General features: G+C 35.8%; 1 protein-coding gene and 1 long non-coding RNA gene across 2 annotated transcripts in view; one reads left to right on the top strand and one right to left on the bottom strand.

Moving 5' to 3' along the window:
* Positions 1–23,769, top strand: part of DOK6 (docking protein 6) — a 249,295-nt gene that overhangs the window by 89,413 nt on the left and 136,113 nt on the right. Inside the window, exon 2 of the mRNA XM_015619506.3 lies at positions 4,276–4,383. Coding sequence (XP_015474992.1) covers positions 4,276–4,383 — 108 coding nt within the window. The remainder of the gene's footprint in view (positions 1–4,275; positions 4,384–23,769) is intronic.
* LOC117243930 lies at positions 8,600–13,254 on the bottom strand. The gene is made up of 2 exons (XR_004496042.1): positions 13,091–13,254; positions 8,600–9,048 (listed from the first exon to the last, which is right to left on the bottom strand). It is a non-coding gene; the product is annotated as an uncharacterized LOC117243930 (long non-coding RNA).

Here is a 23,769-nt window from a genome sequence, read left to right as displayed (position 1 = left end):
AAAATATTATTTTTTTTCTGAAAAAGAAAATCTAGCTGGTGGATTTCCTGCAATCTGTTTTAATGGATTTGTTATGAACAGCCATGGCAACAATAAAACAGAATTGTATGATGTGAGCATGAAAAGTAATGACCCATTCAGAAGCCAAATTTTTGCATATATTAGTCAAGAATATTAAAAAATATGATCATGCTGGAAATGTGAGCTGAGCAGTGTAGTATATTAAGCAGAAGAAAAAATATCAAAATAAGATTATGCAGAGATTTCATAATTAATTGATCTGTTGCAGTGTTTCAAGCAAAACATAAAAGAAAGGATCTCTGAAGATTAATAGGAATGTATCAGCATTAGAAGTCAAATTTCTGACTGGAAAGATTTCAGAAATCATTTGTGTAGGGTGCTAAGGTTATATTGTTCCAGGTTCTGGAAATCCCCTCAGTAGCAAGATGAGGCTGGTCAGGATCCATCTTGAGGAACGCGGCTTCCCTCCCAGGCTAGCTCGTCCATTGTAATCAAAATCATTCCTATATGCTATCACAGGGGCAACCTAATCAGTCCTCACCAGACCACAAGTGTGCCGAGTTATTGCCCTGGCTTACTGATACATAATTGCACAACATCCTGGGTAATAGAATCTAGAGGAATATTTTTTTTGTGCTTTGCCCATCTTGTAAAACTGAGATATGAAGGGTGTTGTTTAAAGAGGTTCTGTGAAGGTAATTTCAATAGATTCCTTCTCAAGATTGTAATGATCAAGTTTTTGTCCTTCTAATTGATACAGTAATAAAAGAAAACCTAAACCCAGTGTGTAATTAATGCCATCTTCCTGAATTCCTCCAGTAAGAAATGCAATGGCATGGGATAGGTAGATTTTGTGTTGTTTGCCCCGATACAAAATTTTTAAATCATATTTGTTGAACAGTGAGTGCTCATCCAAGGATGTAACCCTGATTAAATGATCAAATATTTGGCAAGTCTTCAGCTAAGTACATGTGGAAAACAGTCTCACAGGAAATACTAAGTATTATGAAGACAACACAGTGAGTGGTTCTAATTCTCTCAGTTCTGAAAGGGCTGATGCTGCTTTCTCTCACAATGGCTTCCCCAATTATCTGAGGACTTTAGAAGTCTTTCAGAAGTTTTGATTACAGCCAATGGCATCCTAAAGTAGGCCAGGGATAAAAGAGTATCTCAGTTCGTGAATAATTGAGTAGGCTTCTGTATAACAATGAGGTGCCTTATGAAAGGCAAATGTTTGTTTGCTGTGTGCTCACATCTGCACCTATTTATTCATATTTATAGGTAAATTCATATGCTAATGCTTTTTCAAACACTACGATACAAAGTGTCTGTTGGCATAATAAGGTAAAATGCTGCTGAAATGCAATGGAACTGTATATGTTTATATCATCTTTAAAATTAGCTTGTTAAAAATAAAAACCAAATGCAATGATGTATCTTGGCATATGTACTAGAGGACCAGGAGTCCTCTTTGGGCCATTTCATTCTTCAGATCTCTCCTCTTCTTAAAGGCCTGGAAAAAACAGATGCCAATAAATTGAAGCAGTTACAGTCTAAAGGACAAATTTATGTTCCTCTCCTCTTGCTATTCAGCGTTATTTAAAAGCAAAGGCTGTTCATTCCTGCAGTCTGTGTGTTGAAGCCTTTGAATTCATCTCAGTTCTGAAATGTGTGAGAAGGTCTGATGAGGAGCATCCTTAAAGATAACTAGCATCAAGCCCTGGTATTTGATGGTAGTTCCCAGCAATAAGGAGGTCAAACCCTTCCTCTAGAATTTCATCAGCTTATCTGCAAAACCTCAAACTCACTTTCATACTGTCCCAAATTGATATCCAGTGAAAAAAAGACCAAAGCCATCATTTGTCTGAACCTGCTCATTTGTCACTAAAGGAAGTGCTTTGGAGTATGCATTAGATGACCTTTGATCTAGAAAATGTTCTCATCCTCACAGGGAGAGATCTGACTCCATGACTGTGATATCTAGTTTGCCTTTTTTTTTGTGATGTTTCTAAAGTACTGGATCTAACTGATGCTTATTGCAACAAAGTATGACTCCCCCATTTATACATAGAGAAAAAAAAATTAAAAATCCAAAAACAAACAAACAAACAAAAAACCCTCCAACAGCCTTTGAAAAACATCTGTTAATAAACACAAATTATTAGTTTCATTGTCACCAGCTGCCAAAAATTCAGGTCATCTGTAAAATGCAGATTCCACGGCTATGCTAAAACCTACCACCACAGATGATGACTTGGGTTGGTCTGGCTTTTCTAAAGAGAATTTTTTGATGACTGTAAGACATTAAAGGCACATAATGAAAATAAGGAAACTGAGAAAACATTTGAAAATATGGTAGGAAAAGGCTTTCCTCAGAGGAAGAGAAATTAACTGAAACTACACATAGACTAAAAGAAAACACCTGAGATCCCAGAAGAGCCAGGAATATTATTAAAAGTGACACTTTTATTAAATGAATAAATAGGTCCCTTTCAGACAGTCAGTGCTGTTGTTTTTTAGTAAGGTCAAAATACTGTGAATATTCTATATCTTTCTGTGTGGAGCTTTTCACACTACAAAATTGTGTAGAGTTAATATGTTTAATCAAGAAACAACTGTGGAAGCAGTGCTGTAGTTTTGGTAAAGTCAAGTTGCAACACTGCCAAGATGTGATTTGAAGAAAGTGCTATCTAATAAAGATGGTTTATGATGTCCCAAAATGTAATGTTATTTTTTTTTTTTTTTTCAGGAAATATGATATTGTCTTGGTTTTCCCTCAGGATAGGTGAAGTAATTTCTGAGACAGAAAGTACAGTTGTACAGTTGCCACTTTAAAGCCTTAGTATAAAAAGCCTAAAAGTTGTATGCTTTGTAAGTATATTTGCAGAGGATTTAATTACATACCATATTTTCTTCTAAAAGTCTTCATAATTAAACATATTGATACTGTAGTCCAATGGTAGGGCTTTAAAAAAAACCACATATTTTGACTGATAACATTCATCTTAGATAGTGGCAACAGTATAGTGTCAGTACTATTATGTCATAATGTGGTTAATTAAGCTTAATTATTGTAATGACACTAGATTTTCTGCTTGTACTCAGTTTAGACAGCAGACTGAGGGGAAAACTCTGCCTACTCTAATGTCCTTGGTTTTTTAAATTATTTTGTTTTTTGGTAATGGGAGTTATGGCTTATCCAAATTTGATATTACTTTGTACTATGTACAATCCCTTGTGTCATTAAATTTTGTAGAATTTGTACTGAATTAAGGCACATATGGCCAGTGGAATCATTAATATTGAGTTTGTGACTTTTTTCAATGTATCCTTGAATTGATAACATAAAATTATATATGGTATCACTTATATAAGTACTGGAGAGAAGAATGAAGTAAACTGCTGTCATAGATTATAAAAGTAGATTGATATCTAATCTCTTACTTGCATAATACAGTCTAGAGGATTATCATTAATCAGCTTCTCTTTGAACTGCAAATGTATGATTATTTGATAATTCAATTCTTGTTTTAAAATTCTGGTTATGACAATATGATCAGAATGCTTGCTAAATAGTCTAATAAAGTCCTCTTGTTGTTTGAAAATGTTTTTTAAGCAAAATCTAGTGTGTTTCTTGTTAAAAATTTTGTGAGGATTTTGTTTTTCACTACATGTTTCCAAAGTTTACTAATCTGCATACTTTTTCCTTTAGAAAGTTTGTCATTGAACTGAGAGAGCTAGATGTTGTTGTCCAGAAATGGTCACATTAGTTCTTCAGCCTTGTGTTTTCTTTTCTGTGTACACAATGATTCTAAAGGTGATTACTCTGTTCTGTTAAAAGCTGCAAAGAGTATTTATCAATGGTATTAATCCTCTCATAGAAAAAGAGGACAGGCAAATGTGAAAGCTAGAAATGCATGGAGTGATTTCTGAAAGAACTTTCTCTAATGACAGTCTTACAATGCTTTTTATATTTAAAGTTCATGGATTTACTTGCATCTCAGCATTGTCAATTTTGACAGTAATGGCAGAAATTGAAGCAAAAAGTTTACAAAGGATTGGAAATCAATATGTATAAATTGACAAATTGGTATACTTGTGTGGAAATAATTGATGCTCCCAGGATTTTCCAGACTTTCAAAGTAAAACACTGTCATTTTAAAATTTCTTCCTAAGTCGGTTCTGTAACTGAATACATTTAATAATGTCCACCTTTAAAGAAAATCTAACAGAATCCGTTGATTTTGTTCACAGATTTTTAGGCGTTGCTGGTTGGTTTTCAAGAAGGCTTCCAGTAAAGGACCCAGGAGGCTAGAAAAATTTCCAGATGAGAAAGCAGCATATTTCAGGAACTTTCACAAGGTAAGTCATGCCTTTCTTGTGAACTGAAGCATTGCCTGTTTACCACTCTTCCTTGAGAAGTGTGTATTCTTGCTATGTCTGCTTCCAAACAATACAGTGAAAGCCTTGTTGAAAACCTAGTCTTGGCAATAAAAGTGGAGTAAAACATCCATAAGTCTCAGTGATGCAGGTGATCTGTCACACTGTTTTATTCCAGATGAGCACAAAACTGTACGTGAAGCAACATAGCGATGTTTTTTTGAACATTCGTAGTTTGGAAATGTGTAAAATTAGTTGCCTATTCAAGTGTTTAATCAGTAATTGTTAGCTAAGTATTAAACAAATTCTGAAAATGCTAAATGCCTCAGTTGTAATGGTGACACTCTTCAAATGTGCAAGGTTTTTCCCAAAACTTGAGAGTTAGAAGCCCTGTCAACAAAAAGGGATTTTAGCAATAAAATGTTAGGACATACTGAATGAGATACTCCCTGCTTTCTCTGTCACTCACACTCTGTGATGGGAAATAAGGTATCTGAGCATGAGTTCCTCTTTCTGTCTCATATATTGCAGTTATCAGCCTCCCCAAGGCTGTCAGTAGACTTCATGTTGCCTAATCCTGGAAGAGGGCGGGATCTGTGCTTGTACTATTGTCTTCTATCAAATCACTGTTTGGTTTATCACATATCAATGTCATATCATACCTGTCAAGTTGAAACACAAAGATGACTTACCAAGGGCCACACTGCAAGCAGTGAAAAAGTGTGAATGTATAGATCTCTTGAAGGCAGGTGTGATGTTTTTACCATAAAACTACAAATTGACCGTCAAGTTCCAGTAGCCAGGCTGCTCTACCATGGGTCCCCTGGGGGGACTCAAGTCCTGCCAGCAAACCACCTCCAGCATGAGCTTCTCTCTCCATGTGTACACAGGCCAGGAGCCTTCTCCAGCGTGGGCTTCTGATGTGGCCACAGTTCCCTTGCAAGGCCTTGAGGAAATTTTTGTGTTGTTTTCTTTTAATTTTCTTTTGGGTCTGTTATGCCTGTAGCATACTTAATGTGTTAAAGGACTCAGAAAGACTTTATATGTTACTTGTCAACTATCATCATTGTAGAAAAATAATATGAAATGCAGGAATTGTTCGAGAAGCTAAGAAAGTAACATAGATACTGATGCAGCTGCGTGTTGTAGTATTGATGGAAGAGTCACTCTTTGCAAATGGAAAGGAGGGGTGTTACTCTTTGCCATCTGTTTTTTCCCCCTCTTATTCACCTCTGTGAGGATAGGAAGAAAAGAGGAAAATAAAATGGATACTCTTTCCTATTTAAAAGGATAATGTGTTTCTGGCTGTAGAGAAAGAGGAATTGTATCTGTTCACTTGGATTATATCCATTTTTCTAATAAAGCCATGAAATGATTTCTGAAGGTATATTATCACAAAATGGAAACCCAGAATCTTATTATCTGGCTTGACTTTTTTCCCAAGGATATTTTGTTATTTCATAATGATTATTCTCAACTTCCTCCATTCTGATAAATAGTGGTGAAGTAGATGTGCATGAGTTGTGAATAATCATCAAGCGTGACTATTGAGGAAATAGTGAAGGCTGTTATAGGATCAAATGTAGTTATTTGGTTGCTGGTGTTGGATGAAAATACCCTGATTTTCTTTCTTTCTTTTCTAGAGCTGTTTATTGGTTCATTATATTTTGCAGTTGTTCAAAATGCATATTTATCTCTAGTCAGTGCACACTGTTAGCCCTGTCTTGAAATTCTCCATTTTCTCTCTCACTCACAAAATATAAAGAGAGTATATGATATGAAAAATTGCAAATTAACTCTGAACACTGAGAATCAATGAAAAAAAGTAATAAATATATTAAATATTGAAGATCTGAGACTTGGTACTTTTAAAGAAAGAGTAAAATATAAGTTGCAAGCCTGACTCCTTATGAAATGACAACATGCATAAAGAGACAAATGGCTCTGATTACTTGCTAATATTCATATATGACTATATATATCCTGAGACCCTTTTCCCTATACAAGTTTCTTTGTAAGTATTGGAAGAGGTTGGTGTAGAGGGGTACTCAGAATGCACTGTTTTTCTGGCAACTTATGTCCTTCAGACTTTCAGATCATCTAGGTTACCTTGTGAGAAGGCCTAAGAGTAGCACAGTTAGGTTGTATTGTGCAATTTTTTTAGCTTACTTATGCAGAGATATAGAAGAAAATTTTACATCTCAAGTGGATATATACCAAAAATTGATAACTTTGATTTATCTGTGTTCAAATCAATATTCATGATCACAAACAGTACCCCAATATAAGTAACTCATCAAGGTTTCCACTTTTCCATGTTTGAGCTTGAAATGAAGCTCAAATGAAATTCCTCTTTAAAGTAATTTACCAAGATGACTGTAAATCTCCAGTACTTATGTAATAAACTTGTGTACTGGGCAATATGATTTATAGAAGGGGCTAAACAAAGGAAAAAACTCAGAACTGGTAACACGAAATGAATATAATTCAAAATAGATATTTTCTGGTTTACATATGCTAAATAAATAGTCATTAATGAGTAAAAAAGCTGTTCTCTTTAGAAAATATATTGCCCTCTTCCCCTCCAGTATCCAGACCATGTATGGGTTTATTTGCTATTCTGTAAATTGCTGTTGTGCATTGCCTTGGTGTTGTTTTTTTTACTAGTAATTTCCTTACTATAAATAACAGTAATGGCATTAGTCCTAGACAAGTGCCTCCTAACAGCAAAAGTGCATATTACATTCATTAGCCAAAACGTGACCTCATCTGTTCCTTGCAGTTTTTGGTATCAAATTAAAACTCCTCATTACTGTAAATTTAGACCATTGCACTCTTGCTCAGGTAAGTTTTTATAGCTCTGCTGTTCTGTTTTCCCTTGAACATTCATTGCAGATCTTGTGCACCACAGCTGTGTTGACTCCCATTGCTCCCTCCAAAATGGGGATAAAATAGCAATAGCTCTGCATCCGTGCCAGGGGTGGGTATGTTCTTGGTAGCCACCTCTGCACTGTCAGAAAAGACCAATAAGACACCACAGCTTTACCCGCTTAAAAGAGACCATAAATAAATAATAGAAGATATAAGGTATATAAAAATGAATTTTTCATGCTTTGGAGACATACTGATCAGGCAGTAGCAGTGCCTGTAATCCATTAGGAGAGGCTTCTGGGAGCATTACAGAAAGTCAACATGGTTAAGTAGCAACATGAAGATTACTAGAAATGAGAGATCAAACGACCAAGCCTGGACTGTATCCAAGTGAACTAGAAAAAACAAACATTACACTGTTGGCCAATTAATTGTTAAAGCAGAATTCAAAAGAACAAAGTAGAGCTTGAAGAGCAACTAACCAGAATAGATTCTGACCCATCAGGATCAAAAATGTTGCCGAAGACCCCGGAGTATGAAGTAAATGCAAGAAAGAGAGTAGAAATAAGCACTTTTGCATTAGGGTGTACTATGGAGAAAAGTGACATGCTCTGGTGTGGTATGCAAGGGGAAGTTCTGCAGACGTGTTTTATTGTGTCGTAAACTTGATCATAGGTACTTCAGGCCCAGCTACACAGAGAACAGTTACTCAAGAGCCCAAGTGCCACTTAAGGATGATATAGCTGAATTACTGATGGTCATTCATAAATACCAAAATGGAAATCAACAAATAAGGATTCTTCCATTCCTTGCAAAATGTCCAGTTCCATTCATGCATGCTTCCTCTTCACTTATAAGTTAAATAGCCTTCATGTGAAGTGAAGGTGTTGCAAGTTGGGTCTGTCCCTGACAAGATATAGCTGTCTTGGAGCAAGACTAGATTGAATCTGTCAGTGCTAGTGTGTTTACCCTTCAAATAAATAAATATCCTGACATCTGGCATAGAGATCAAAACTTAGTGATATAATCCCCCCAATATGAGAGATTCTTCTGTTAAGATTGTGTAAACAACTATCTCTAAAGTCTTAAATTTTAAGTTAGCAAGATTAAAGTAGGATAAGATTTTTAGATTTATGCTGTTTTTCCTGTCATTATGTTGGATTATGATGTGCTTTATATAAATCTGCAAATGCAAAAGGAAATAAACTGCAAAACATTTTAGTAATGACTTCTGATAGTCAAAAATGTATATGGGACAGATGGTGTTAAGCACATTATATAATATGTGTCCGCAAAAATAGATAATAATCAAGAAAAAGAACAGCAGTAGCCTTCTAACTGTAGTTTACTGGATTAAATTTGTGACCAGGGCCACACAATGGTATTGCAATTACAATTTTATTTCATAGCTTGATTGTCCTGAAGAAACTTGTGGAATGCAATCCCAGTGATCTATGGCAAGTTCTTGTATCAGCTGCAGCAGCTGGTTGGCATTAAGGTCTCCTGTGCACGTGTGCGCACAAACGCACAGCCAGAGAGTCCTGTTTGGTAAGAGGAACGAGGGGACAGGTTCTCTTTGTGGAGTAACACACAGTATGCAGGAACAATAGGATATTTATCCTTCTACAGCACAGTTCATAGTCTCTGACTGAGATGACCTTAAACCATAAGGTGCTCGTTCAGGATAAGTGAATTCCTGGTAACATTGCAAATGGCTGTATTTCGCCATAGTTGTATATGTGCTAGCTCCCACAATTCTCAAATGTAATTACATCCCTGAAACGAAAAATAAAAATAAAATAAATATAATATTAATTAATAAATAAATATGGTAGCATTAACATAATTATAATCATAAGAACTTCTCTCTCATTGTTTCCACTTAGTTGCCTTTGGGTTGTTCTGCTTTGTTGTTTTCCTTGTTATTCTGTAGCCATTGCCAAGTTACCTAAATAAAGATTCTTATTGCTAAAGAAATGTAAAATAGCCTACTGTTTATCCTAGTTTAGTCCAGGAATTCTATATTTCAGAGTATTTCAGATTCTTATATTGCTCATGTTCACTACAAAGCAGAAGTTGTGAAAGTTTCCTTATGGACTTTAATCATCTGGCATGTTATTATTGTTTCTCATGATACTGCATTTTTTTCTCAGCTGCAAAGGTGGTCTTAAAAAAAAAGGTGGACAGCCACTAAAATTTAAGTGCTAGGGCTAATTCTTGTGCTTTTTGTAATAAGATATATTAAAACACTTGATTTGCCTCTAAATTTACATATTATTTTAATTCCTTTTCTGCAGTGTTTTTTTCTTGGTTATAATTGTCATGCTGTCTGTTTTTCAAAATCTCAAATTAAAACCTGCCTGATTCTGCTCTGTTAACCATTCTTCTACTATTTGTTTGTTGATCTATGGTTCCTCAATAAGTCTTTATTTTCTTATCTGGTTAAATTCACTCGAAAATTCATATTTGAGGAAAGCTAAATAGGAATATCATATGAAGATCTGGTCACATTCACAGATGTTGTTTGCTTTGAAAACCATCCCAGATTTAGAATACTTTTTCCTTTCCCTTTTCTCATCTTGTTAAGTGTGGTAATTTTTTTTTTCCCCCAGAACTTCTTTCAAAAAAATTCAAAATTGTGATCTCAATGCAGATGATGAACCCAATGACTTTGTGTGTGTGACTATGTTAGCTTGGAATAATAGATTTCAAGTTTTTATCTGCAAATAATTAGGAATTTATTAATTATTTGCTCTTTGAGGTTGAAAGAGGTGCCCAAATGTACTTTCTGTGGTTATACATCCCTATATTGCCAAGTCTTCCAAAGCAGAGATAATTAAATCTTCCTGAAAATGATATCCTTATTCTTCCTCATTTTGACATGTAATTATCTTCAAATATTTGTTTATAGCACTTTCAAGAAATATCTTATAGCAAAATCATGTGTCTGGTATGAGAAGGTTATGAAGGACATTGCTTCCATAGGCTGCTATTACTCAGCCACAGAAATTAAAATGAACCCTATTTAAATGAATAACTGTTAGCAAAATAGCTACAGTTCTATCACCAAACAAAAAGATTTGCAGTAATTATCAGATGCCTCATAAAGTATAGAAGTATTTGAACAACATGGTTGTTCAAAGCAAGCATTCCATGTATCAGAAAGCAAATTGCAGGAATAATTGGAGCTGTGCTGGTAATAAAGCTGTTAATAGAGCCTGAGCACATCAAAGGGCAGCATACAAACTAATAAAACAAAGTCTTTTTCAACAAAGACTGCATCAAGGCAATAACATCTTCTTTCCTTACCAATGTAATGAAGAAATCTACAAGTTGAGCTGACAGGACTTTCAAGTCCTACAAATATGGACCTAAAATGCATAAGTGATCCTATGAGTCCCTTCCTGTATCCATTCATCCATCTAAACCTTTAGGTCACAATGTATTAATTTGAAGTGTAAATTCATAGGTTAAATAATGAAGCAGTGTCAATGCATGGTGTTGAATTCCTCAAAAGTGGCATCAGTGGCTGAATCTAAGTATCAAGGAGGGAAATAACAGTATGAAAATTAAAGATAATCTTTACTTGTAACACAAAGCAACACCAAGACCTGTTAGCAGTGGTTCTTATATGAAGATCCATGTACTATTTAGTATAGTAAATTCATAGTAGTAATTGAGTGTGTGTGTACAGTTTGGCAGCAGAAGGGGCACTCTGCTATTACAAATCAGCTGTTTAAATAGAAGAGTATGTTCCCATTATATTCAGTATTAAAAGAAGCTGAATACCAAAACTTCTTCTTAGAAAAAATAATACTGCATAGGGGAGCCATGTTTAAATATTTCAGCAGGAGGAGAAAAAAAATTCCAAGATGTCATTGAACCACAAAACAATTCAGGACCTCTGGAGCCCATCTAGTTCAATCCCCTGCTCAAAGCAGCATCAGTCAGATCACATTGCTCCTGGCCAAGTCCAGTTGTTTATTGAATGTCTCCAGGACTGGAGGCTCCATGACATCTAAAAAGCTAAACAAGAACTCCTGCACCTGTGGTCTGATAACCAAAGCAGTAAAAGAGGCTGGGAACTGAACATCTGGAGTGCAGCTCTCCTGCCAAGGCCCTGAGGATCCCACTAGGCACTGAGCTGAGCTGAGCTGAGCCAGCTGTTTGGCAGCGATGAAGGCAAACCATGTCCTGTGGAAAACCCCAGGAGGAGTATTGGCGGTAGCATAAGGACTCCCAGCTGGGAGACTTCTACATACTGAGCCACACCTGAAATATTGTGTCTAATTCTGATCCCCTCACTGCTCTAATCAAGACAGGAAAAAAACTCCAGAGAGTGTCAATGAGGAATTTGGAGGTTGGAGGACCTGAGGCAAGACTGAAGGAACTAGATTTGCACTAGTGAGGAAAGAAGGCCTGTGGCAACTAATCACAGCCTTCCAATTTTGGTAAGGTGGCTGAGGTGTTCTTAAGGATCCTCACGGGAAGGACAAGAGACTATGGGCAGAGGTTGCTTCAGGGGAAATTAGCTTGATATAAGGAATGAAAAAAGAATAGCCAACTGATGTTTAGAACAACTAAACATGAGAGCAGTCTAATGAGAGCAGTCTAAACAGAGAGGTCACTGTTTCCTCACAGGAAATCTTGAAGACCTGGCTTGGCAAGGCCCTTTGTAACCTAATTGAAGAGCCTGCTTTCAAGGTGGACCAGATGGCCTCCAGGGTTTCTATCCAATACAGACTTTTCTGTGAACAATGAAGTTTATGTCACTAAAGTTGCTACTATAGCTCTTGGTATATCTATGTGCTGCATGTATTGTGCCAAACTGGTCTTGCCCTCTCCTGAGTATATTTCAGTGGTGGAAAAAATATACTTAATCTTCCTGGTGTCTCTTAAAGCAGTCTCAGGAGAACTTTTCTTTGAACTGCTATAGTGTTATTGCTTTACAGTAGAGGATATTATGATCTATGTGTCAACTGACAGTTATGTGCATTCTGCTTTTCCATGGAAATCTAGCCATGTTTTGGCAAAGTTCAAGGCCTTGCAAACCTGTATTTGGTGCATATTTTTTGAAAGCATTTCTGACTTTGAAAGCTAAAATGTTTCATATCTGTAAAGCTTTGAATATGATGGAAATTCAGATAATTTTCTCTCTTGAGGAATGGAATATGTTTCCCCCAGTTCATTCACAGCTAAAGACTGGTATTCATTTTAAGAACTGGCTACCATTTTTATAGACTCGTGCAGGGACAGGTGTTTGAGGTGAGAGACATTCTCTGTATGTATATCCTCTGGCACTTGGTCACATGGAAAGGAAAATTGTTGAATTAAAACTTAAGAGAAGAACTAGACCAAATGTTAGAGCATGGGAGAAAAACAAAGGAATAAATGTTCTGGCAATCTATGAAGCACCTTATCCTTTGGATAGCTGTGAGAAACACCAAGGTCAATGGAAAGCTGGCTGCTCAAATAATTGCTATGAGAAATGCTGAATCGAAGAATGGAATGGGATAGTTTGAAGAAAATATATATTGCTAAAACTAATAAATCAATTTTAATTGACTGCACAAAGCCAGGGAGAATAGTGCGGAGATAACAATCCCAACAATGAGAGGGGTGTGGACAAGCAAGCAAAGAGCATGGACATGCTCTGTCACTTCAGCTCAACTATACCTATACTATATAAAAAAGTCTGTGCAGCAGGACAGGTGCAAATTAACAGAAAGCAATGAGAGATTGTTCAGGTTTTTACACCCAAGTAAACTGCTCTCCAATAACACTACCTCATTTGTTCCAGCAGCTGGGAGATACTCACTTCTCAGACGTGGCCCAGGAGAGGCAAGTTCCAAAATAAGAAGAGCATGTGTTTGGAAGAGAGGGTTTCAGTAGTAGGGACCCTAATGAAGCTGAGGGATAGAAACTTAGGAGAGGAGAGACTGGAATTGAGGTCTCTGAAGCAGGTCCTTATTGGTCCTTGGCAGGGAAATCAAGGAGAAAGGATTGACCTAGAATATAAAACAGCTGGGCTTGCTGTGGAGATTTGCACTAACCAAACTCCCCTTTTTAATGCAAGTGGAAAGTGAAATCTGGATATCTTAAATTCAAATCAAAAGTTTAAAGGACATTTTTTTTCACTTCCTTTTGTTTTCACCATGCAATTCCTTGTTTCTTCCTTGCCAATATAATCCACACATCTTAGAAGCACGGAAAGTATAAAAGAAATTAATATTTGTGAAACCATCTGTGTGAAATATATTTGTGTGATGACCGTTACAGAGGACCCTTGTGCCATTGAGTCAAAAAAACTTTATGAATTTATGACAGTCAAATTTATAATGCCTCCACTTAGCAGAATGGTATTCATCATTTATTCTGACTGTGGTGAAAAAATAGTTATGGAAAATCAAATGCAGTCATATATTTATGACAATGTGTATCATAATATGTGTAGAATAGGTGCCAATAAATGTAAAAAATATTTATTTGTCCTAAGCTACAGGGTAGGAAGGCCATAAATCAGACCCAGTGGGGCAATTGCCATAAACAAGAGGAAAACTAGGCCTATGGAACTAGCAGTCAGAGTTAAGACCTCAATATTGAGGTCTTCCTTTCCTAGCCTTCAGCACTTGACTCTGCATTTGTGTTTTTTCCAATATTTTGTGCGTCTATTTTTACTGTTCAAGTGAAGAAAGTAGGTATACTACATAAATCATAAAAGTTCATGATGAAAGTTAAAGACCTAATTATCTAGACTGCAGTTTATAACACTAGTAAAAAAATATGTTATGTGAGGTTTGTTTTTTTTCCTAATGACAACATTTTCCCTGGAAGCTACTGTGGATTATGTGTCTGTGTTGCTGGGGAATGTTTACCATATTGCTGTGGAAATGGGAAGAGGCATGGACCCTTCTGCAGTCGCTATAAAAAGAAGCAGACAGGTACAAACAGCAGGTTATGGTGTATGAGGCAGGGCCAACAGATTTGTCTCTGTAATTTGTTTTCTCTTAATAATGGGAGATGAAATATAGTAAGTCTTATGACTACTAAGTTTCATGTAAGGCTTTGGGTTACTTGGAGTAAGGGAGGCTTTGCAATGTAAATAAAGAGCAATTTATTATGAAAATTAGCACAAAACTATCTAGTTTTTACTTCTTCATAGAGGGAAATTTAAAATTCAAATCACTGGCTGATGAAGGTTATTAAAAATGCATTAGAGTTGAAAATGTGGCTGTATGTAATTGTCATAATAGATACTCAAAATTAATTTATCCCCAATGACAATTAAGCTAAAAGAATTTTTGAATTATCAGCTAACAAACTTCAGTTAATTTTAGAAACAAATAAAATGAAAACATTTCCAAAAAGTTTATAAAAAATCAAAACTAGTTTAAAATAATCCTAAAAGAAGGGTTACATTTCTGTTTGGAATCATTCCTTTTCTTCTCTTGCAAATTACTTCAGTCTTGCAATTTTCTTTTACCTCAGTTTCTCTCTATTGCATTTTTATTTTTTTCACCTTTTTCTCCCAGAGAAGTCTGGACCTCTTTGAGTGTATGTGTACACACCCATGCACAGGCATGTGCTGAATTTAGATTAAACTAAACTCATTCATTTTCCCTCTTTACCTGGTCTTTTTTCATCTAGTTGATGCATTTTTCTGATAAGCATCCAGGGATCTCATAGGTACACTGGTGCTGTTAATACTTCTTCAAGAATACCTAAAATGCCTATAATATATATGTTTACATTTAAGATCAGCACCAAAATGCCAATTTTGTCATTGTTGGATTGGGATGGAAGTTATTTTTAAAGACACTGAGGCATATTTATAGCCCTTAAAAATCAACAGAGTGGAAAGTTTTTTTCTAAATAATACTACTTTTGTGGTGGGTGTGTAAGTATTAATATTTTCTAAAAACAATTCAAACCAGAAACTGTCAGCTAGTGGATATGTCTGTGGTTGTGCTTGTAGATGTACATGGGCTTGAGTCATCTGCTGTTGTCCATGACCAGCAGTGTGTCCAAGCCCCCGAGTGCTGCATTTGTGTGCATATTCCTCCCATTTGGCACGAGAAGAATGAGGAATTCAAAGACAAAGCTGTCTCTTCTCTTTTCCTGGCTAATGTAATTTAGTTTTTTTCTGAGTATACCTCTTGATAGTTCAGCAGATACTTGGCATCTGAGAGGTCCTTAAAATCTTCATCGTGTGTTTGCTTCAACTGTGACTTTTTTCTCCTGTGAATGTTATGTTAGAGGTAAGCCAGCCTTTCTCACCTGCTTCTGACCCCGGTCTTCCCCATTGTTTCAAGATCTGGCTAAAGGGAGCTACAGCTGAAATTAAAAGCTTTCACAGATTGAAACAGATAGGAAGAGGAATTACACCTGGGGCTTGGACACTGGCGTTATGTACAGCAGGGATACAGGCAGAATAATTTATGTGCATTGAAAACCTAATGTTACTTTGATCCTCTAACACTCCTGACCCAGTTTGTCAATGCAGTGAGAGATTTTAGGGTTAGGGTTTTAACTTGCAGTTTAGCAGGAAGAATTATATATACACATCACTTACTGCATTCAAGTGATTACTGCATGTAAGTGATTTGTTTTCAAATTTAGTCTATGTTAATAAGCACTTATTTTTAATCGAGCTGATCTAACAAGATAATTTTAGAAACTAATGCAAGTCAGCTGATTTAAGTAAACTGAGAGGAAAATTTAAAGGAAGTTTTGGAAAAATATGTTTCTCCTTTTCTTTCGACTCAAAGACCAGTAGCATATTCCTTTTAATTAACCAATACCTTTGGGTCAAAAATAGAACAGATCTGGACATAACTATGTATTTTGGAAATGTTAAAAGTGAAAACTCTGGAAACTGGAAACAGTTTCTTACTGTCCAGTGTATTTTAGTCACCTCAGCGTATTAACACTCATCTAATGATCTAATGTTCATAGTGAAATATTGCATAAATATGGTTTGTATGCCTACTAACTAGCAGGAAGTTTGATATTGAAAGCATTTTTTTTAATTGCAGCTGAAATTTGAAAGGATAATAGTGAAACTTATTTTATTTTAGTTGTGAATCATCTACCCCCTCTGCCATCTCTCTCTAGCATGATGTTATTTTTCAGGTTTGAATCTAGGTTGCAAATTAGAAAATTTGTATTGTTTTAGTATTAAGGCATTAGTTTAAATTTTGTTAACACTCACTTTTACTTTTATTTCAATGCATACACAGTAGTCTGGTATTCAGATTGCTCTTTAAAAGGAAAGGTTAGATTGGAAAACATATTTCAAAGGATCTTTAGGATAGCAAGGAAATGGGATTGAGGAGAACTGGGATTTTTGTTCTGCAAATGACTGTCTGTACAAATACCCCATGAAGAGTGAGTGCATTTTTTTCAGTATGTATTTAAAAATCCTAATTAAAATATTTGTTAAGGGAATAGGTCCATGTACACATTAACTGATCAGATTTTAACTATTGCTTTCAAACACCAGGCTACCAGCCAGAACCAGAATAATCCCAGTGAGCTAGTTGATTTTATGGGTTAGGCAGCAGCTCAATCCTGACAGTATTACAGCAGCACGGCTTGAGAGAAAGTAACTTGGCTTGGAAAAATCCCTACATCTTTGCCTAGAAAAGGCAGCTGATATGACTTTAATATGCCTGCTCTGCCCTGGTAGGTTTGATTTACCAACACTGTCAGCCAATTTAGCACTTAAAGTGGCATAACAAAAGCTAGTTGGGGAAAGATTGTTTTGCATCCTTAATTTTTTTTAGATTTCATTGAAACTAAATTGGAGTTTGTAACTGCTTATGCTGTAAGTGATCAGTTATAGTACACCATGAAACTGGGTACCCAGGCTGTAACCCATATAAAAGTCAGATGTTCTAATACTTAGAAACAGTAAAGACTTAAAGAATGGAGAGAAGTTTTCTTTATACCCTTTAAAATTTTGAGCCTTTTTTGCCCTTCTCCTAATCCTAATCTCAACTCCACGAGCTTTATTTTAACTGGATTTTTCCCCTCCTCTGCTCCAATTATAGCAGAGGAAGATGAGTAGATGATTTTTGTGAGTGTACTGGCATTTGGCCAGCCATAAACTCACTATAGTTGTAAATAGTAATAATATTTATTTCTCTTCAGTTTATTTAAATTTTGAGAAATTCAAATCAGTATGTTATTTTGTACTCAGTCTAAATTTGCATAATGTCATCTAGGTTTTCTAAAAATGCTGAAAAATTCAAACTTATTCATTTTTTTAAATCTCAATTTTATCTGGAGGATAAGAAGGAATTATTCATTATCCTTCTACTATCAGATCTACTCATATTTCTTCCCATCAAAGCTTTCTTTTTAGCTCTGATATTGTTGCCTTATTCTTAGCCTGATTGATTTAAAATATATTCATTAATTCTGCCTGGTTTTGTTTTTTTTTATTTTTATGATGTACTTTTTCAGTTAACAGACAAGATCCTTAGTGTTGTTATAGCCGTGGTTTTTAGTATTTAGAGGAATGAACATTTACTTGGTAGAAGTTTCTTAAACACTTGCTCCTCTGAAAGAGCAGCTGGAGACCTGCCCTAGAGGCACAATGTGGAGGTTGATATGCCACTCCTTGGCAAAAGTCCTGGAGAGTGCTGTTACCATAACAACTCATATTCCAAGGGTAAATCCACATGCAGAGATGGGGAAAACTCTTCTGTTCTCTTTCTGAATTGTTTTTTCTCTTTTATGATCCATTCTTTCACTCCTGTCATCTTGGGATTTCTCCCTTATATGCTCCTCTTGTAGTTTTAAGATTTGCTATTCTTTCATGAAATAGAGTTTTTTCCCTTTTTTCCGCCTCTTAGTACATTTTAACCACAAGTCCTGTTCTCCAGTCTCTTGCATCTCCTTGTCCTATTGCTGGTTTTGTGCAATATATACTGATGTCATGGAAATGTGGTTCATCTTAAACACTCTCAATGGCCTCATCCCATAAGGGTTTGCCAGAACCCACAAGGGTCCAAATATCCTTGCAGGTCTGTTAGCATCCCTTTCTTAGACTTAAGTTATTTGATATGAAAGGGTTCTCTTGTCCTGCTCATGGCAGAGCTACCTCTGAGGTCCAAGGTCTGAGGAAACATGTTTGTACAGGGTGATGTCCAGTTGAGTCTCCAAGGGTGGAGATTTCAGAGTCTCCCAGAGCTGCCTGTCCCACTGCTGGACTGTCTTCATGGTGGAAACACTGCTTCTCATCTGCAGCCTGAACGCCTTGTCTCACTTTATGCCCATTGTCCATCTTCCTACCCCCAGGCACAGCTGTGAGACCCTGGCTCCATCTCCTTGATAACCTCCCTGCTGGCACTGGGGGAACTGCAGTGTGATGCCCTGCAGTGTGATGCCCTCCATCCCTGCTACAGGATGGAGCAGCTACTGCCTTCAACCTCTCCCCACCACAGGGCAAGTGGTGCAGCTCTGGCTGTCCTGGGGAACCTCTGCTGAACTCACTTTGTCATATCAGTTTCACTGGAGTCCCAAAACTGAGCAAAGAATTATAGATGTGATCTAATGAATGCTGAGTAAAAAAAAAAAAAAAAAAAAAGAAAAAAAAAGACACTTCCCTTGATTTATGGCCTGTGCTTCCATTAATGCAGCCATTTCCCCAGTCCCAAAGGTCTTTATGCTTTTCAGGCAGCACTCTGCCTTTTAAGATCCCAAATCACACCCAGATCCATCCAAAGCTGTAAGAAAACTTCTACTCTGTAGCCGTTGGATTTAGCAATGTTGAAGGAGCCACTGCTAGCTGCAGATAGTATGACTGAAAGTTGAGCTGGAGGCAGGTGCTCAGGTGCTTTGAGATATTCTCTGCTGTCCTTTGATATGTAATGAGTCAACATCTCCTGTTCTCCTTTTGCAGACTGGAAGCAGCATATTGGCACCTCCTTTTCCCTTTTATGACTGTGATAGTTGACATGGCCCTTGATTTTTATATCACTTTCTTATTGTTGCCATGCTGTTTCTGTTTTGGGGTGTTTTTTTACTGTCTGAGCATCACTCACTGGAATCCCTGCTCCTTGCCCCTGTGTTGGCTTTTGTGCTGTCACATTACTGCTTGCGTGGTATTACACAACAGATGGTCGTATGTGGGCCATTATTAAGAAATAAGAGGATAAATGATTGCATTTTATAGCTCTCTCTTCTGCTTCTATTTTTTCTAGTTAGAACTTAAATGACAGGAAGGTAGTGTGCAATGCAAAACAGAAACCCATTTATGTAAATTCAGACCTTTTCCTCTGCCCAGGCAATTTCCAGGACTCTGCACAGTGGAAATAACATTCAGTAGATGGAATTGCAGAATCATTTTCCTCCCAGTTTCATATGGAAGCCACATGTTTGGAAAAATTCAAATAAGATATAACCCAGAATGGGGCACTTTAGATTTTTTCATTACTTTTGTGGCTTTCATCTCTTTTGAACCTCTTTTATTATTTACCATGGAATTGTAATTTTTGTAGCAGTGCAAACATAATAAGTGATTTGGAAGTAATATTCCTGTAATTGTGGACTAGTTATCTCATCTATTTAAATGTACAGTTTGAGCACCAGACCCCACAATGTATAATATATGTATAGTCATTACATTTCCATGTCATACAAAAGGAAGTCTCAGATCTTCAGCTGCATGAAACCAGAACAGTACAAGAAACAAAGTGTCCAGTGTATGTCAATAGTGAAATGTTGTAGATTAAAGGGAAACTGTATTGAATTGTTCCTAAAACCCTTCCTGTTTGAAAGAAATAAATACATTTCCAAATAAAGTAGTCAGAAAATGGGAAAATTACAATTACTGTTAATAAGCAATGTATCTCAGTTAATATGAGCCTTTGTTTAAATTGTCTTTTGGAATTTAATAGCTTTTCACATGTAAGAATATAACTAAGATACTGAAATGATAACAAAACATAAAAATATCTTTCAGGATAGTTGTTTTAACTGACAGTAACAGTTTAATAATATAAAATATTTTGCTAGTATAATGAAATTGTGATCTTGTCATTATTTCCTTTTATTTACCTATGTAACAAATGCTCTTTCAAAAAGAAGACCTTAGGTTGATAGACAGGCAAGGGCTAAAGTGTTTTTTTTAGAAAGATCAGAAGTTTGTTACTAGAAATCTATTACCAAATCTTTTCTGGCTAGACAGAGGTAACTGACCACTTCAAAGCCTGGGTGTGCTGTTCAGCTATTTTATTTTCCATATAACAAGCCTAAATAATTCCCTTAATCATCAGCCTATACCTGTGTATCCTGATTGGATTTAGGCTATGGCTACCTGCCACCAGAAGCTTTCTTATATTAGTAGTTTTCCTGCACTTGAATTATTTACTAGAAATCTGCAGCATGACTTTACTGAAATTAAATTACTGTTGGTGTAGCTAGAGACAAGTGGAGTTAGACTTCTGAAATCTATCAGGATGTTTCTCGGATGGTTTCCAAGTCTCTTGGCACAGACATTCACTAAAACTAGTACAGACCAATCACTAAGTATTTCTTGTAACTCAGTCCCCTGGCATCTGACAATGCTTGAGCATTCTGGTAGGGAGTAGGGAATTGAAAGAATTTGCTATTAGTGTCAAATTTAGGATCTTTATGCAGAAAGTCTCTGGGAACCTCTCAGGTTAAAAATTATTATCATAAGACTTCAAGGGAATGAAGATTTTTTTTTTTTCCAAAGTGAGGGCATAAGCTAAGTATTTCCTCTGATCTTCTTGCCTTTTTGACCATACAGCATGAGATTTGTTAACTGTTGGTTCCTTCAGAGGAGTGCTTCTCACTTTCTTGTCTTGTTTTTAAGGTTGATGCACTGCTCTATATTTTATTAATTTATCTTTTGTTGATTCATCCACCCAGATGTGGCTGGACAGTATTTACAAGGTGTTGATAATTATGGACATTATTATTCCTATGTACCATTTACTAAAGGAAGCAAGTGGGAGCTCTTAATGTGTTCATTCAGATGAGATGTTACACCAACACAAAAAAAGTTAAAGTTTTGGGCTTATCTCCGGATCAAGATAAAGGAGAACAATGAGGATGAGAGGAAGTGTGTTACTTGCATTACTTGAAGCAATATTTAGGTGTGATTCATGAGTGATCAAGACATATGATCAATAGTGTCAGAAAACTCATTATAGGATCTTTAGCTTTCTTATTCAGTGCTTGATGTATCTGTTACATTTTGGTGAACAAACATCCAAAAAAATTTGTTTCTAGATCAAGTGCATTTCTTTTCATCTGTGCTTACAAGGAATCTTTGAGGTGAACCAAATTCCTGACTGTGAGAGGAGCCAAGTTACAGTAACCAACACTGATGTGTAGTCTTAAGACCCTGATGCAAGCCTTGCTTATTATAATTTTGCAGGAGTTAGATGATGTTTTAACCAATCCTAGAAGTTATCCTGCCTAGCAGCCCTTCAAGGCTGTGTCCTTTTATCAAATATTAATAAGAAGTAAAGGACTTAGATGTCTCTGATATAGCTATGTCAAGCTCCATCGTCCCTCCAGCAAGAAAGAAAAAAACCTGTATAATATATGAAGAAAAAAAAATCTAAAAGAAAGAAAGAAACCTTGGCAAATTTTGGTAACATGAAAGCTTAGTAACTCTTCCACATCTTTTCATCAATCTGTTAAATTGTCTTTCTAGAGAAAAAGCAAAAGTGTTTTTAAAGACTGATACAAAAAACCAAAACAAAACAAGAAACTGAATACATAGAAAAAAACAAACTAGGAAATGTGCGTGTGGGCTGCTGAGTGATGGACATATGAAACAGGAATTATTGATGAGGAGTAGGAGAACTGAGAAATGGTCCAGGTGCTGAGAGTCCCTAGCACATACCACACTGAACAACATATGGAGAATGGAACTAAAGAACTGCACCAATGTCTAGTACAGGAAAGAAAGTCTAAGTTAACATGCTGATGGTAGTGGAAAGTTGTATACTACAGAATAGCTTAATAAAAAAGGATTTGTTTCACCTATTGGAAGAAATTAAAGAATAAAAATGGCACAATTTTTTTTTTTCATTTTTTATGTTTTTCTTACTGATACAAGGTTATCAATGGTCTAGGTTGTTTTATACTGATACTTTGTTATGAAGAACAAGAATATTTTCAATATTTTAGACTGAATTTTGTCAACAAGTCCATTATAATACCACAGGGAGCAAATTTTGGTATAATGTTCCTTGCTTAAAAAATTAGATTTACCTAATGTACTACTCATAAAAAACAGAGACTTTTTTATTTTTTTGATTATATAAGTCTTTTAAAACCTTCTTAAAATCTGGAAAATTATGTTTTAAATTATTTCGTAGTATGATTTTTATAAGTTTTCTTTTTTACCTTTTCAGTAGCTTTTATACCTTTTCCCCTTTTAAAAATGCTTATTTATTTTTGTGGGTTTTTAAAAAGTCATAGATACAATTTAAGCCACAGTTTTAAAAATCCCTGAGATAAAGCAATCTGGTTGCCAAGGCAAAGTTCATTTTTGCCTTCATACAAGATCATTTACTCTCAGGTGCTTATTTTTTAATTGCACATGTTCAGCAAGTAGAGAAATGACTCATGCTTAATTGGGATAGAATCCAGAATTCAGAATTTCATTAATTTAATTCTCTATCAATGGAACGATAGACTTTCACAGTTTTGCCTCTACCTTTCTACTCTGATTGTGGAGGGAAGCATACAGTACAATTTGAAAACAAAATTGAAATTGAAGCAAATAGTCATCTCTATTTGATATTGAAAATTACATAACCAATAGAAATACTGAGGGGCTTGTTTGATGATATGGCTTTTCTAGTTGTTGGTGTAAATTTGTGTTCCTGAAGTGTTCTCATTCCTTTTTCTGTTAATTTGCCCAGTAAAATTATACTTCCTAAAACTGATAAATTTCCTAAGTCCTCAAAATGTTATACCTAAAGTTATTTCCTTCAGTTCTTGTAAGGAAAAGCATTCTAATGAGAAAGATAGGATTTTTTGGGGAAAAAAAAAAAAAAAAGCATAACTGGCAGAAATGCTTTGGCCACCCGTTAAACCACTAAAACCACCCAGTAAACCATCCATTAAACCACTAAAGTATTTGACAAGGAAATAAGTGTCTCACAATATCTCATAGTAGTTTCTAATAGGTCCATTTTTCTTATGGAAAGGTGTCCATAAAAAATAGACCTATTTGAAACTACTATGGGATATTGAGGGATATGATTTCTGTGTGAGACTACAAATGGCTCAAAAAAATTTTGTCTTAAAGAAAGAAGGTACAAGTCAAGGAGTTTGGAAGAGGCAATTCATGTAACTTTGTTGCATTGGAGTTATAAGAAGTTTTGTGCTAAGGAGGTCCTATGGTTCCAGAGACAAAGGAAAATCAAAATGTGTTTGAAACAAATACCCTTTTTTCCTCTGTGGAGACTATTTTTCTTCATTTGCCTTGCAGGTTGTTCAACT

Source organism: Parus major, chromosome 2 (genome assembly GCF_001522545.3).
Source record: "Parus major isolate Abel chromosome 2, Parus_major1.1, whole genome shotgun sequence".
Lineage (NCBI taxonomy): Eukaryota > Metazoa > Chordata > Aves > Passeriformes > Paridae > Parus > Parus major.
The sequence above is the reverse complement of the archived record's forward strand: the minus strand, read 5'-3'. Positions and strand labels throughout refer to the sequence as shown.